Below are 17,553 nucleotides of genomic sequence, written 5' to 3' on the forward strand. Positions count from 1 at the left end.
GTAAATGTTAGGTTACGCGCATGCGCGGAATGTGACTGCACTGCGTGTGCCGCGCAGGCCTGTGGCTTTATTTTGGGTTTTTGTTTTGTAACTTTCGTCCTCATGATCAAGATGGAATGCGAGTAGTTTACCTAGATAACGTATTCCTGCACAGGCTGTAGAGGCTGACTGGCGATCATGAATTCTTTTTCACTTGGCAGGCTATTGGACAATACCTTAGTTTTTCTGCATGCTATCTTCAACTCTACTCTTACACTTTCTCGTTTAAGGTCTTCAATAATATGGTGCGATGCATTCCCAATGTTCCTGAATAGATCAGTGCCATCTGCAAATCAAGAATGTTTGAGATATTCGCCGTTGGTCGTCACTCCTAATCCTTATCAGTCTAATAGTATGAATACTTCTTTTTAGCATGCAGTGAATAACATTGGAAAGATTGCGTCTCCTTGCCTGACCCCTTTTTCGATAGGTAACTTTATACTTTTCTTGTGGAGAAGCAAGGCAGCTGTGGAATCTTTTTAGGGGTTTTGCAAGATATTCACATATGCATTCAATAATCATTGATTACGCAATGCATCCATGACTGCTAGTATCTCTAGTGAATCAAGTTCCTTTCTTTAATCTATGAAAGCCATATAGCGAAGTCGATTGTACTCCGCATACTTCTCAATTGACTAATTGATCACGTGCACATCATCCATTCTCCTGCTGTTGGTTGATTGAAGTCAAGTGTTGCCCTGATTACCCTGTTATCCTGAAGTTATTCTGAAAAATCCGAGGACACCTAAGCACTTCTCATGAGTTGTTAATGCTAAAACATTAATGTCCAATTGAAGGGCGCCGTGCAGCCCTTCGAGCTATGAACTCCTCGCGGGCAAGCGAGCGCGTTGAGACGCTTGGCCAGTAGCTTGGCGCGTTTTAATGCGATAGCGTTTAGGAGCATGTATCGCAGAAAATCCGACGTCGGCGTCCCGTGTCGGACGTCGCTTTCACAAAAAGACATTCTAACCAAATTCCGAGTCATGCAAATCTAACCACTTCTCTACCACTAGAGTTGCTCATGCCTTGTCTTTCATTTTTTACAGTGTTATTCCTCGGAATTGTGAGAACCGGAACCCCCCCCCCCCTATAAACAAATGTAATTAAAAAAAAATAAACACCGACAGCGCATGTCTGATATGTTAGCTGTTCTCAGACTGAAATATGAAAAGTACGAAACAGTAACAGGAGATCGACGGACGCAAGAAGCCGCGTTTGTTCCAGAAAATTTCGCTTCGTGCATGGCGTTCGCAACCAGCGTTTTCCGGTAAATGTTGCGGTTACATAAGCTGCAGTTTCCGGGAAGCATGAAAAGTAAGGGGTCTTTGAACGCTGTCGCGTTCCATTCTTAAAGGCGAACCTTAAGCGTTCTCCAATTTTTTTTTTATTTTGCCTTACCGATGCGCACTTAGAACGCAGGCGAGGGCTTGCGTGGCCAAGGAACGCGAGGATAACACAGGCAACCCGAGAGAGAGGTTGACGTGGCGTCGCGGTGAGGCCTTCTCCCCTAACGCAATGCCTGGCGCCTCTCTCGCTCACTCTTCTCGGTCGAGGCACGCTCTTGACGTCGCGTTTCAGCCAATGGGAATCTAGGTGCCGTTTTTCGCTTGTCCAGACGACAAACGCCGGCTGTTTCGCTCAATAGGCCATTTGATGCTCTCGCGTTAATATCTTGTACTATAATGAAAGCAAGCTAATGGGCCTATGGTTCATCAACGTCTCCCTTCTTATTGATTAGTATTATGTTGGCAATTTTCCAGCTCTCTGGTACACTTGAAGTCGTGAGGCATTGCGCGTAAAGGGTCGCAAGCTCTTCAAGCGTAATATCTCCTCCATCTTTGATCAAATCGATTGTTAGGCTAACTTCTCCTGCCGCTTTTTTCCTGGACATGTCTTGCAAAGCCCTTATGGGAGGAGGAGGAGGAAATGAGCGAAGACAGGGATGTTAGCAAGAAATGCGTCAGGTTGGCTACCCTACTCTGGGGCACGGGAGAGTGTTATAACTTCATCGCTGGTTGTAGAATAGGCATGCGTATCCGGTTCATCAGTACTTCGAATTAAGTTTGCATGGCTGCTTTGACTGCTGTAAAGGTCAGTAGAAGATTTTTCTGCTGCTGTTTTATATCATTGATGATAACATTATCATGTTTATCTTTCATTGCATACATCTTGTCCTGTCCTACGCCAAGTATTCTTCGCACTAATTGCATGCTGTGGTCATTTTTGACTGCTTCTTCACTCTTTCCGACGTTATAATTTCCAATACCGCTTGCTTTCTTCTTGTTTATTGGCTTTGACAGTTCAGCAAATTCTATCGATCTTTCGAATTTGTCACTCTCGTGCTTTCTCGTTTTTTTATTAGGTCCCTGGGTTGTTGGAATCGCTTTTTGTGCCCGTGACGGCTGTATCCACGGTTCGAGGATCTTTGAGTCAGAGAACGGTCTCGACTCCAGTCGATTTAAAGTTGTCCTGAGCGAGACGCGTTGTAAGTCGTAGCGAGGACAGATACGCAATAGGTGCTCGATGGTTGCCTCGCACCTACAGGAGTCGCACATTGGGCTATCGGCCATTTCCTTACGATAGGAGTAAGCTCCCAGCCACAAGTGGTACAGCAAGGTTGTTTCCTCCTCGGGAAAGGCTAGATGGCAGTTTTAGCCGTAGCAAGGGGTCCAACTTACGCAATCGGCAATTGAAGGCATTTGAACTCCAGAAAGCTTGCGCACCGGTTTACGAGACCGCTTATAGTGTCCTTTTGCATCCTCCCAAGTGTACTTGGTGATCACTCTCTCCCTCTTTTGCTCTTTCTATTCCCCTTTCTCTTACCTCCAGTGTAGGGTAGCAAACCGGACGCTCGTCTCGTTGGCCTTCATGTCTTTCCTCGCATTGCTTTCTCTCTCTCTCTTACCTACTGGTTCCCATGGTGCCTTGCCTCCCGCTTCAATTGCCGCTTCTGGAATCCGGCCTAACAGTTTTATTCATTACCTTTATGTTATCTTCAACTCCCTGCCATAAAGCTTCATATATGTTCGCGCGGACCAGCCTGAATTCGTTTGCTTTTACCCTTACTACGCCTAAATTGACCCGCCTTTCCTTTTCTTCTGTCTATCTCCCCCTGTTCGACCAAACATGAAAAATTGCTTTAGCGATTTTTGAGTGAAATTTGCTCAAACTATTCCTGCCTGATGGTTGGCGGGGGGGGGGGGGGGTCTGTTGAATTGACCTCATCAAATTGCCGCAGCCTACGTTTCAATTTTATGTTCCTTCTTCGACTCCTGTCTTTTCTTGCTGTGAATGAGTCAGTCAAGTCAAACACGTATGTGCTGATCGATTTTTTTCATTAGTTTTTTTTTTTTTTGGTTTTACGTGCCAAAACCACTTTCTGATTATGAGGCACGCCGTAGTGGAGGACTCCGGAAATTTTGACCACCTGGGGTTCTTTAACGTGCACCTAAATCTAAGCACACGGGTGTTTTCGCATTTCGCCCCCATCGAAATGCGGCCGCCGTGGCCGGGATTCGATCCCGCGACCTCGTGCTCAGCAGCCCAACACCATAGCCACTGAGTTCATTAGTTTAATAATAATAATAATAATAATAATAATAATAATAATAATAATAATAATAATGTGTTTCTAGGTTATCTAAGACCGACGATAGAGCTCATCACAACGTCATGACAAATAATTAATACTTCCGAAATTCCCACAGTGGTTCAATAAGGACTAAAGTCTCTATTAAAAAAAAAAAAAACACTGGCTTTCCGTAGGGACCTTAATAATGACAGCTCCATGCCGCCCTCTTTTACTGTTTGCAAGAAGCCATGGCTTCGCATAAGGGAAGGAATGAAGATCGAAACACAGGCCCGGAGCGCGCTTTCGCGGCAGCCCACCAACGCGAGATGGCAGCACCTGACGGGTCGAAGGAATCTTCTCGCTTTCTTCCCTCACTGAACTCGAGCTCGCCGCCTTCGGGGAGAGGTTAGGAGAGGGCGGGCACTTTGAGCGAGAGGGAAAACAGCGAAGAGAGAAAGAAGAAAGGAGCGAGTTGTACGGTGGTGGCCGCGTGCGAAAGAGAGGCGTACGAAAGAAAGAGAAGGAAGCTCCGGACCGGCGAACCACTTGGATCCTGCCAAAATTTTCGCGCGGGTCTGCGCCGGCTCGCAGCGTGTCGGGATCGCGTGTTCGTTGCGGTCACTTTGAAAAGTGCACGCGGCCGCGGTCAGCGTTCCGGCGTGCTTCGACTCGTTGCGTCCGTTCGTGACTTTAGTGACTCTGTGCGTCTCGAACAAACCCGTCGCCGGTCCCAGTCGGTAGAATCGATCCCGTAGGCCTCACCCCTGGAGTCGTCGTCGTCGTCTGCTACTCCCCAGCCCCGTCGTGCTCGGACGGTCGTGTTGTTCCGGTCGTTCCGAAAGCCTCTCCCCTCCTCACTGACTTGAGCATTGTCAACTCTTTCAGTAGCTCGGCAGTTGTGAGAGTTTGACTAGTGTGCGCGTGTGTTTTTCGGGGAGCGCGACGACGGAACGGCTGTCGTTCTGGTTTCTTGTCGTGGCTTAGGTGATGGTGTCAGTGTCGTTACGGCGGACGGATCGCGTGCAACTTCGCTGCTGAGGGCTGGGAAGAGTGCGAGCCGCCGAAATGAGGACCTTGCTGGAAGATGCTCCGTTCAAGAATGTGAGAAGGAAAGCTCGCTCCTGTGAGCCTGCTGTGCAGGTAAGAACGCCTAATTGCCACGGTGCGCTTTCCCTGCTTAACTCTTTCCTGCATGGTGATACTAACGGCTGTCACGAAGAACGTAGGGGAACGTTAACGGGATCAACGAAGGCTGCAGTACGGCTTTCTTTCTGACTCATAACGGCAAGAATGAGTTACAGTGGAAAACAACTAGGAAAACAACGGAATACAGATGAAACGTACACTCAGCGCTGTGTGTTCGGTTGTCTTCCACTGTCATCGGGGTCTCTTGCGCTACAAGTCGCGCGTGACTTCAACCTGATAGCATTCCCGTTACAAACATCTGCGAGATCGTTTCTTCTTGAAGTTAGGACCATTGAAACTGATCCGTTGGGTTTATGTTGGTCCCCAAAAGCAAATCTACTTAACCCCACTTGTAGCTATCTCAGAAACGCTGGCAGTCTTCATGTGAATAACGTCGTAACATTTGCAGGAACTGCCGTACTTATGGAAAACTGTCTGTTTTCCCCCTCCTGCCGTGGTCTGCCTTCATAATGCTAATCATAACCAACTAGCCCAGCTGTCCATACTCTGCCTTTCTGTGTGTTAGATGAAACGTGTATTCTACCTTTGCCGTTGTTTCTTACTCGGCTCTTTCTTCATCGGGACTGCGTGGTTGAGATGGCGGAGAATCGCTTCGTTCGGCGTGTACTCTAGAGGTAGGCGATACGGTATAATCTTCGAGCGCGTTGTCCGCGGCAGCAGGTGAATGTCACGTGACAAATTATGCTGTTCCGAAGCGGCTTCTGAATCGAAAGGCAGGCAAAAATCAGGTGGGGCTGCTCCCGTCGAGACAGAACGCATACCGCGCGGGCACCCGACTTCAGCCGAATCGCGAGACTCGTTCTTGCTGCGTCGGGCCCCGACCTGAGTCGAGCAGCGTTTCAGAAAAAGAAAAAACGCCCGGCAAACCGGTAGGTCTGAGGTCCTCCTCCATCGCTTTTTCGGCGGCGGAAGGGCGGGATATAATGAAGATGGAAAGGAGAAAACGGCGCGTTTCTCGCTTACGTGTCCCCTCGCTCTCTTTCACAGTCCCGCCGCCCTTGCCCCTAGACGGGTTGTTCACATCTCCGACCGCGGCGAAAGGTTGAATCCTCTCGCTGGAATGGCTTCGGCGGAGGCCTCACGCACGGCTCCGCGCCCTTTCCACTCGTACGCCTAAAGACACCGAAAGAAGTGTTTGGCGAGAGAGAGAGACGGTAGTCGGAAAAAACGAAGGGGAGAGGGTTGCGTCGGAAGCACGCAACAGCAGAAAGCATCGGACTGGTTGTTGGACGAACTTGACCTTGCCGTCAGAACTCGATTACGACGAGGAGGAAAGCTCGTGCTCGACGTCGTCAACGGCGCCGGACGGCCCCGCTGTTCCCGCAACAGAACTCTCCTCCTCTGCCACGGTCCTTTCCGCCGCGCGTTTTGCATTCTAACCTTACTGTCATTTCTTTTCGCTCTTCAGCATCGGGCTTTGCCATCTATGTATTTTTGATGCAGCGCATTTCGTCGTCGTCACTTTTTCGTTGATTGCGGCGCGTAGGTTGCACCCAGTTGTCGTGGTCTGACTTTTTTTTTTTTTTTTGCTTCCATGGCTTATGATGGGCAGCTTAATCGCTTGTGCGCTTTGGCCGACTTGCGTTTGTGTCAGTCGTGAACGAAGTGGTAGAGATTTCAGTTGATAGCAGATGGATTCTTGTCAAGCACTCGTGCGGTCACCATGGCTATTATATAAACCGTTGAAACATTTGCGAATCGATAACTGCTAGCACGAGTCGCACTTGTCCTTGTAACGTAATAAATGCAAGAGCATTTATTTCGTTAGTTGTCATGTTACCGCTTCTGAAACATTGGGAGCGCCGTAGTCATTCAACCTCCGTCTAGCCAAGCGAAAATTATTCCGGAACGATATTGCGGACTGTTAGAGCAATGAAAATTTTTTTGGTGTTCTAACAGTCTGATCTTGCATTTAGCACGTTTCTAGGCAAATCGTACTAAATGCAATAGCATTTTCGCCTTGAAGTTGTCGTTTTATGTTCCCAGTTTGCTCTGTGCACCAGTGGTACTAGCACATTCTGAACATTATCGCATTCCGCTATATTGTCAAATTCGCCTTGTAAATACTGATTTGCCCACAGAGCTGTTACGGCCCTCTCTGATTGGCTCAAAACGTCTACATGTCGAAATTTGGCAGCATTGCGGAATTCGACAATTTTCAGCACACCTGGTGTCTATTAACGATCGATATTGAAGCGGAGGCCTAAGGAAACATCTTTCACAATAGTTTCACTTTTTAGTAGTAGCCAATGTATATACCCAGGGAGAAGGCTTTGTTGCCGGGGTAGAACGCTCCCTAATGCTAATGTGCAAGTAGACGCCTTTCTTTTGCTGAAGCGATCCTCACTGTTACGAATGAATTCAATGTGTAACGTGGATAACTAATTAAGTGCTTAGCGAAGGTAGCGTGTACATCGCAGTCTGAATAATTTGCACTGCGAGTCATACTGAGCGCAGTAGCGCCCAATATAATATTGCCGCTATTACGCGCGCAATGTATGTTTCAGCAAAACACAGAACGCGACGAACATGCGTATGTGATGCACACCGATACACATGGTTGGCGGGTTAAAACGTTGTCCAAAACGGGGCGCTGAAACACATTCGGACCAATGGTAGAAGATCGCAGTATTAAAAGACGTTGTCTCACGAATCACAAGCCGAAAAAATATTTTCAAATCATCCGAATCATAACGGATAAGATAATCGCAGACATATATATTATTTCATTTATTTAATTAAAAATTAGCGATAATAGTGCTACTGAAAATCTTCTCGCGATCACGAAATCAGCCAATAGCTGTTGGTGGGTACAGTTGCTTTCGATAACGCTGCATAATGACATTGCGGAAGTGAGAGCCAGTAATGTTTCCCTTTGTTTGACGCGAAATCGTAATTTCTCTGCTGCATGCATGCATTGCAAGAACAGTCGGTTCTCATATTGACGTGAGCCTCTTCTGCAGATCGGCAATATTTTGTTACTTATTTTCAAGAAAATGTTTTTCACGCCCCCTTTAACGCAGGTGGCTACGAATAAATGTTTCATTTTTAGACAATTCATGACCAGGACTTTTAGTTGCGGAACCGTTGAGGTTTGTGCAAGCCAGAAGTAACGCCACCTGCTTCGTATACCCTTCTCGGAAAGATATTGCCCTTGCGCAAGGAGGTTCATGTTTATAACAAAGGCGTAAAAGGGCGGACGGAAAACTACCCGAACACGGAAACTGAGTATCGCGTATATATCCATTCTCGTGCTTCCCTCTTTTATTTTGTGTGTGTGTGTGTGTGTGTGTGTGTGTGTGTGTGTGTGTGTGTGTGTGTGTGTGTGTGAAAACATTTATTGTAATGAGGTCCGGAGGCGGCTGTCTCAGTTCGCGCTGTTACGTCATTCGAGCGCAACTTGTAAGCCCCAGCCGCGTGCTGGCTTACGGGTATGTTACTCTTTCTCACACATCCCCCCTCACGCCACCACCCTTATGCCGTCTTCTGCGTGTAGATGCCAGCATTCCTATATCTGCTTTTCACAAGTACGCTTTTGGCTATTCGCCTATCGATCCCATCTTTCGTTTTACTTTGTCGGTTAGTCGGTTCCAAGTACCACTGGCGCCAAGAAGAAGTTTCAAGACTAGCTACCGTTTTCAAGAACGTTACATTAAAAACGCTGTCGCCTTGGAAATAGGGCGTCCCCTTTGTCAGCAATACAGCGCGCTTCCCCGTGTTCCTGCATTACTGCGACTTTGGGAATACGTTCTGGAAGCCTTCCTTCGTGTACGAGGGGATCACATTCTACGATTCTCGTTTGGGTTCGGCGGTGGTGTCGAAACGGCGACCTTTGAGCTGAGCGTTTTAATTTTGGGGAGATGGAACTCGGCCCCACGTGGAAACCTGTCCTGGCTCTGCCACCGAGCTTCTATTAATCGAAGCGTTGACTGTGAGTCCACTTCGCTTTGTAGTTTCTTTTGCAGACGAACGCAGCCCGCGTCTCTTAATGTCCTCTGAGCTACCGCGCGCGGGAACCGCGCACGCGCCGTCGATATTGGGACAGCACGACAACGCCGACGTCGACGATAAGCGTGCGCCTCGAGCGTTCCTGTAATTGCTGTCGAAAAAGAAGAATTGATATTGTGTCTGGGGTACTTCGTGGGTAATCGTAGTAAATAGACTAAAGTAAACATAACAAGGCAGCATTACGTGCCGTAATGCTGTATTATGAATATCAATTGTATTGCGTGTTCGAATTGCAGAATTTTATCACGAATATAGTACTGTATGTTACATCTTTAGGGCAAATCTGCTGAGCATATGTTCCTGCTGTTATTTTTTCCTCATAATCAACGTTTGGCATCTGCTCTGTTGTTAATTATCTCCCCCCCCCTTCACCCTTATTTATTTTTTTATTTATTTGTAAAATACCTTACAAGGCCCCTTCTTGGGGATTGAGTAAGGGGGGCATACAATCAAGTACATACAATTAACAACAATAACAAATGAAAACAGCAGCCAAGTGCTAAATGTAAATGCTAAATGCTAAATAAACAATGTAAGAACAGCATGAATAAAAAATATTCAGAGCGACGTGTTAATATGCGAATAGTTGTACCAACGAGAATTAAATGCTAGTGTTAATCATTCAAACATATATAATGTGCACAGGTACATCCGGATATCTAAGTACTAATCATTATAGTAATAATCGCACTGCAGCCTCTATTTCGAACACAGAACATTAGGTAAGTTCGTCACCTGCATTCCCGCAGCGGGACCAAAGCGCCGACTCCCGAGAGGGCCACCGAAAGAAGCCCAGCGCAAGCTTGTGTTTAGCTCTCTGGTTTGGTTTGGTTATACTTCCTCTCTCTATATAGATATGGCCGTCCGCTACGCCTGAAGTCTCTTTCCTCGGCTCTAGTTAAAGAATGGTTCTTGGCAGACATCGCGTCGGCGGTGACTCGTGAGGCTATGCTCTTTCTTAACGCCAACGTCTGGGACCTTTCTCAGTCTTCGTGTGCATAATTCATTCAGACCAGTACGCCGTCATCTTACGCACATTTCTCGGATCTTTACTGCGTTCTTAAGCCTCTTTGTTCTCCTTTCTTGATCAGGCTGACGACATCAGCGTCCATCGCTGCATTCTGGAACCCACTGTGCTTTTTTTGTCCAGCTTGCACAGTCAGGCCTTCATATATATATATATATATATATATATATATATATATATATATATATATATATATATATCCGTTGCAACTCCGCTCGCTAACCCTCGGGCTTTATTCCAAAATATCCATGGACGTGTTCTCTCGCGATGCTCCCGCGCCTCCACGAGTCGGTCTTTTGCATTTAGTTCTGGTGCGCTGCCGGTCTGTCGCCTTCTACACGTGCCACAGGCGGTGCCTCAAAGAATACCGCATTTGCTCCTTTTTAAAGCGCACTTTCGGGAAAAATATCGCAAAATATATGACGTGGGCGTTAGAAACGAGTATATGAAGCCATTCTCCACTCTCGAATCGCGTCGAGGAGTCCAAAAGAAAAGCAGACTCCTCTTAGCGCCTTCCACCGCAAACACACACTGGAGAGGACGCTGTAATGATACACCAGGCGCAAGCCCACTACTCGTGGATGTTATTCAACACCGCACTGAGGAAAGCAGACCTGACAAAACGGCGTGTCAAATACGCGGCCAACGGCCGAAGGCACTTCATGTTTGGGGGGAGCACTCTCCTCTGGACACTTTCTTGAGTCGCTCAAGTATCCCACCCTACCTTCCCTACATCTTGGAGAGTGGGAGCGCTCTACTGGAGGGGATGCTCGCCGTAGACTATATGTCCACTGCTGGTGACCCGCATACAACACGTCAATGGGACCAGCAAAAAATACTCGGAGCCAATAACGAAGACACAACTGCGGAAGTATTATGCAAGGGTACACCTACTGGACGTGTCCATTTCGTCTGCTGTTGAAGTTTTGATTGGCTGGGCTGGGATATGCGTCCGCAGTAGCGAGGCGCCACAGCCAATCAGCACTTCGGCAGTATAGACGAAATGGGCATGCCCACTAGGTGGACTCTTACATATAATACCTCCCCTGGACTCAGACAGCGTCGACTCTGGCTTAAAAATAGTCACGAGAAGTAGAGTTACAAAGAAATAGTCTCCAGAAATGTAGTCACTTAATGTAGGGTCACAAAAAAAAAAAAAAAAGAATAGAGTCACTGAGAGTAGAATCACGAATAATTAAGTCACTGAGAAAGAATCACTCAGAATTAGAGTCACTAAGAGTGGAGTAACTCGGAAAAAAAAGCTTCTTTCTCTCTCCCAATCTTGGAGGCCGTGTGCTGCAGGGGTCGGAGCACCTGCGAACGCCTAAGGCTTGTCATCATTGCGCACCAATGGTGCACAAGTATTGATGGCCAGTCCAGTGTGGCTCGGATGCAACATAGTTTCTTTTACGCACGGAACATCAAATCCCCATTTCGCTAGCTTACCATGGAAACCTGGTAAGGGAACAGGCAACGGTATTGTATTTTGGAGTTCTTAAAGTGTCAACATTAACGGGAGCTTTACGTTCAACGAAATTGCGTTTTCTACTGCTTGCTGTGAAAAAAAAAAAAACGTAAGACATCGCAGGCGTGTTTTTGGGGAGGGCACGCTAGAGTTGATGGATTAATTGATACCGGAAAGTACGTGAGGTCCCTTAAGAATACCAATCGCATTATTATTAAGGGACATTATTGCTCATTATTATGGACAATATGCTAGCCATGTTGTTACCGCAGAAGGTTGAGAAATAAATCCTGCGACGCGACAAGTTCTCGCCGGACCTGCAATAAAGTTTCTTCACATACCCCCAATGACCCACGCTGGTCTTATGGTTGGCTTCGATCCCGGTCCCCTCAGCGAAGCCAGCCCGATGCTATACTCATTAGACTATTGACTACCTGCAGTGACCTATGTTGGCGCGAAGCGAAAACTATTAGACGGACGGACGGACGGACGGACAGACACACAGACAGACACACAGACACAGACAGACAGACAGACAGACAGACAGACAGACAGACAGACAGACAGACAGACAGACAGATAGATAGATAGATAGATAGATAGATAGATAGATAGATAGATAGATAGATAGATAGATAGATAGACTTTATACCGAAAACTCGAGATGTTTGCCTGGAGGCACGCTTAGCAGGTTACTTCAGGTGAATGCGACGGTAAATAAAACTACACACAGAGAACGTATACGACACTTACCGCACACATCGCATAACATAAAGAAATCAAATGATCTCTTTGAAAACCAGCGTCTGGCAGAAACGTTGACAGTGTCTTCGTTTCGCGGGGCGCAAAGTCGGCACTGTATACCGTGGCCCAAGTACCGCATCGAGTAGACACGGTATATCCTTTGCTCGAATCGAAAACGCGGAAAGGACGGACCAAGAAGGAGAAGGCACCCCGTCTCGGCAGCTGTCGAATAAACACGCGCTCGGATGATTTTCATCCCCATTTTTACCGCGCGCCGCCTCTCAGCACCACTCCATCGCATCGCGCCTGTTGCTGCCTCTAGCTTTCCGTGCAGCTGCGAACAACGCCAGGCACCCCGGACGAAGAATTTCGCCGTCTCTCTTTTTTTTCAAAGGTCGGCGAAGATGTGTACGTTATGTTCTATGAGTACACTTCAATTTTCGCGCGGTGCACACCGTGCGGAGGCGATCGCTTTGTTAGGCGCCGGATGTTGCCAGTCAAATATGTTCCGCTGCTCTCCAGAACGGGCGAACGCGAGCCGATTGGGAAAGATTGAATTCAAAAGGATAGCGGCGGATTCTGCAATGTTTGGTGAAGTACGTTGTTTCTTTGACAACGAAGCTGGTATAGCTGGCCGCTTTGTATAGTTTAGGATACAAGCGCGATGTCGCGTATTTGCGCTGGCGCTGCCGTCAGCAGCAGTGCCGGCAAAATGAAGGAAAAAAAGAAAAGAAAATGAGAGAAAAAGATCCGCAGTTTCGCGTGATCGTTCTTAAAACGGCAGAACACTTTTAGGGGCGGTGTTTGCGAAATTTCCACACCGTCGAATGCTCACCGTCGGATGTTGCCCTAGGCGGGTAACGGAAAAGGTATATTGTGCATAGCCGATCGAAGCACCGGGCTTTTATATATTGGATACACTAGAAAGAACAGTAGCATGGAATCGATAGGTGCTGTATATACTAGCCTGAACTTCGTCCTTCTGGCTTCGAACGACCTTGTGGATGTCGTGTGAACATTCATGTCCAATTCTTATCGCGAAATTGTTGTAGGGCAATTAGTCGCGCATAGCCTTTGTGTTCTAGAATTATGTGGTTTCTAATACGCTACAGGCAAATATAATTGCTCGGGAAAAAAATAAATTATTACGCATGATGACTAAGCGAAGTGTTGCTTTGGGCAATTGTTGTTAACTTATGGTAACATATTAACGGCGCAACTAAAAGGCAATGAAAAAGGAAGCGTCAGGGCTAGCCCTGTCTTTTGTTACTGACCGAACTGTTGCACCTCAAGCAGATGGCAGAAAGCGTAATGTCATTGCGATTTAAAAAGAAAGAGGTTCTCCCTAAAAATGCACATGCGAGCAAGCGCAAATGCATAGAAATGCAAAGCGGGTTCGGCACCAGCACAGGGCGTGTTAATTTGGCCCCCAACGTGAAGGTCTGTAGAAAACACTCGTGCGCGCGCTTTCAGACACGACTTCCTACCTGTCCGTTATTCGTAGTCTATTGCTTCGATAGTCTGTACATTGCATTATCGGGGTCAGGACGGCATAATCATGATAGTTCTTTTTCAGCATAGCGTACGGACAAACAAAAGAGGAGTACGAAGAAACCTTTAAGGCGGAAATTTCAACGTTGGTGTTTCCCATTAAAATACTTGGGAAAGGACAGACAGTTTCGCTCCGCCTCCGCTACACTGAATTTGGTTGCGTTTGTCGCATCTCAAGAACTGTCGAGGACTATTGAAGTCTAGCGACTGAAGGGTGCAACATTACAAACACGGAGCCTCACTGATCGAACGGGTAATCGTGTTACTCGCCAGACTGTTGAACACAGTACTGCCTGATATTTAAATAGGCAAAATTCACTATCAAATTTCAAGATTCAATTCAAGATCACGTGGTAAGGCCTGAACGACCGCCAAAGAAAGTGTGGAATCACCCGTACATTTGGTGCCCCCCTCTCTCCGCTTCCTTCACTTTAAGCCGTAGTCATCGGATGCGGAAATTGGGGAAAGGCGCCAGAGTAATGGCAAAGTGATTGTTAGAGCAGCTCTAATCATAACTTCGTGCGTTTCACTAGCTTTTTGCCTCCTTGAGAAGAATTGTGACATCGCTTGTTTTGTGCCCAAACCAGCCCTAGAATTTGTGCCTGCCGTCACCCCTCAGGACGCTCTCATTTTTATCAGGTTCGCTTGTTTGAATGATCGCCATTCGATTACTACGAGAAAAAAAATGAGAGAGAGAGAGAGAGAGAGAGAGAGAGAGAGAGAGAGAGAGAGAGAGAGAGAGAGAGAGAGAGAGAGAGAGAGAGAGAGAGAGAGACTACATCTAAGCATCAGTTCGAGAGTGCAGTTGCTGTTATTTTTTTCTCCTTGTGCGAAGTCCGACAACGGAACGCAAACAAGTAATGGATAATTAATTCGCCCGACGACAGAATGGAGAAACGATAGCACTGTGCCAACCGCCTGATTTCACTTTGACCGCCCCTCTTTTGCAGCTAGAACGCGGCGGACGTAAATCGGAATTTCATTTGGGTACGTGGCGACGACAGACATAAACAGTCACGAAGCAACAAACTGTTTTCTTCGGTTCTGAGAGCAGGTCTGTAAAAATTAAAATAAGAGTCATCTTTCAAAAGTTACATTTAAGAAGTCGCCCTTTTATTTATTTATTTATTTATTTATTTATTTATTTATTTACTTTCAGGGCCCTGAGGCCGTACTGAAAGGAGTGGGGGAAACATAATTAACAATTTGCACAAATAACATTGGATTTAAGCAATGTCATGTTGAATGGCGTTCTTGAAGTTAGTAGTGTCCGTGATGGGGGCGGTGGCAGCGGGAAGATGGTTGCATTCCGTGCTTGTTCGAGGAATGAAAGAATCACTGTAAAGATGAGTCTTACACGACGGCACGCCTAAATTACAGCAATGATCTGAACGAGATGAAATGTGAAACGGTTGTGTGAGAAGCTGCTCTTTAATACAGGGTTGAAGTGAAAAATTTTATAAAATAGCGAAAGGCGAGCGCATTTTTTTACGGGATGAAAGATCGGGTAACATTAGGGTATTTGTCATTGCTGTATAATGCTGGAATGACGCGAGTAATTTGATAAAATGAATCTAGCTGCACGGTTTTGGATTGATTCTAGGGCAAGTGTTAGAGTGGTTTTAGCGTGATCCCATATGGCGCATGCGTATTCGAGCTCTGATCGTACCAATGTTCGGCAAAGAATTACTTTAAGGGATGAAGGCGCAGGTGCGAAATTACGACGCAGGTATCCAAGCATACGGTTAGCATTGTTACTGACGTACTCAATGTGGGCGTCCCATGAGATATTATTTGTGATATGAAGACCGAGATACTTCTATGCGTCAACAGGCGTTAGCTGATTACTGTTAAGAAAGTATAGGCGCGTGTCACTGCATTTTGAACTGCGGGAAATTTGTATTAGTAAGATCTTGATGAGGGCTAGTTGGTTCATACTTAGAAGTGAGGTGAAACAGCGCGAAAAAGACGAGGACACATGGAAACAAATACCACAGACAAGCGCTGTGTAGACAATTTGTGTAGCTTTACATTTGGTTACGTTAAGTTGCATTAGACATTTACTGCACCAGAGTGACACATTATTCAGTTACACTTTCGCTCATAATTTGAAATAGTGACGAGATAGCTGAAACAGTATTATGCGCAGTGTGTAAGTCTTGCGCTCTTTTGTGCGGCATCGGTTGGAGAAAACGTTACGCAGAACGGTTCATGCGGTCCCCTTTCGCGAAGAAAACTTTTCTCCGTGCGTGGCCTCCGATATCTCAAAAGGAGCTCCGTTGTGATCTCAAAGCCCGCGGTCTTGGATACAGCTCCAGTCCGAGTCGTGCTCGTTTGTGCAGGAGGCGATCCCTGGTGGTGGACAAGAGGAATGGCGCGACTCTTTCTTCCTACTCTTTCGTTTCTTGCTAATAGTTTCGTTTGTGTTCTTCACCTAGGTGTCGCTTTATGGATAAGCTACAGAGCGTCGCTCCAGCCAATCCTGTCGAGGAGCGCCCAACATACTTCCAGGAGCATCACACATCGCCTTCGCCCTCGTCCCATCGCTGCGTCGACGTCTCTGTTGTGCGTCCGCCTGAATAGGTGTTCGTATTCCTGATAATCGACATGATCTTGTGAACGGTATACTGCTTAAACATCAACACTGCTGAAGTTGCGAAGCTGTGCGGTGCGTTAACAAGCAACTTCGGATACGATTACCCGCTGCATGAGATCAAGGCAAGGACAGTAGTACGCGTAACATTTAGTTGCACAGAATTTATTTGAACGCTTCGTGAAAGTTTCGCTTGACGTAGATTCTGATTCGTGCGTCGTACCTCCACACTTTTTATTATTTTTTTTTGCCTCTTTAGTGCACCCTAAACATTGCCATTATGACGTCACTCACAACGCCCGAGCGTGCGCTATGTTAAGGGGGAACGTGCCAAAGACCCAACATCCGAAAATCCACCTTCTTTGTGTGATAGCTTATATATTATCCATGCATAAATCCTTCGCGCGTAAACGGATATTCAGCGCTTGAGGAAAACGAATAATAACGCCGAAACCAACCAGTCCAACTTACGACCGAAAAAAAAAAAAAAAAGTTCGCAAGACTCTAGACTTGGCGAACTTCTGCGAACTTCTCTCAGTCCGTCAGAGCGTTAGTGAATGGCCCTGTAGGCGATGGCCGAGAGAGTTCGTGGACGGGATAACACGAAACTACGACCGGCGGGTTTGGATGAAGGACCGGGGCCACGCGGCTCATCGATTTCCGATACAATTATCGGTATGCTCGCTGCAAGTAATGACTTTTTCCCGCCGAATTCCGACGAAACGCGACACAGAAGGCGGCAGCTCGGGTCGCACTCTCATCGACGTTCCTCTCCGGTTTCTGCGTGGTTCCCGAAAGTGTGACAATAATTTTTTTTCCCCGATATCATTTGTAGACCTCACATCTTACGTTCGACAATTTGTTATTGGGGCTTTTCGGCGAGAAAGGCTTTATTTCGAGCCAGAAAAATTGTCTGGGTTCTTTCGTTATAACTAAAACAGAGGAGCAACTTTTCAGGACTTACGTTTTTACCTAAAGCTATAGAACAACGTTGGTCTTGAATGTGAAGCAATACATTTAAAAACCGAAAGAGAGGCAGCACATCACCGTAGTTGTTTATTACAATACTAAGGTTCGTGCGAGTCAAAAAGCCAAGCATATGATTCCCGGAGCCATGTGGCACCTTCGTCGAGCCTAAATAAGATATGAACCGTAATGTTTTAAAGTCACCAATGCCTGTCTGTGGTTTTCTTTTTGTAATGGACGGTGAGAACCCGTTGACAACTGACACCTTCTACCGCGGTCGTGCTCTTTAAAACTTCTCTAAACCGTCAGAGCTCAACGCGACATCTTGTCATGCCGTGATTTTATGAAGGCGTGCTTATAGGACAATTTCGGCTTTTTATGCA

At 46.6% G+C, this 17,553-nt stretch overlaps 1 protein-coding gene across 1 annotated transcript in view; it reads left to right on the plus strand.

The window, feature by feature from the left end:
• The first annotated feature begins 4,132 nt into the window (after window positions 1-4,132).
• LOC142560251 (uncharacterized) overlaps window positions 4,133-17,553 on the plus strand; it is a 151,739-nt gene continuing 138,318 nt past the window's right edge. Inside the window, exon 1 of the mRNA XM_075672205.1 lies at window positions 4,133-4,750. Within this exon, the coding sequence (XP_075528320.1) occupies window positions 4,676-4,750 (75 nt within the window). The 5' untranslated portion in view covers window positions 4,133-4,675. The remainder of the gene's footprint in view (window positions 4,751-17,553) is intronic.

Source organism: Dermacentor variabilis, chromosome 10 (genome assembly GCF_050947875.1).
Source record: "Dermacentor variabilis isolate Ectoservices chromosome 10, ASM5094787v1, whole genome shotgun sequence".
In the NCBI taxonomy this organism is placed as follows: Eukaryota; Metazoa; Arthropoda; class Arachnida; order Ixodida; family Ixodidae; genus Dermacentor; species Dermacentor variabilis.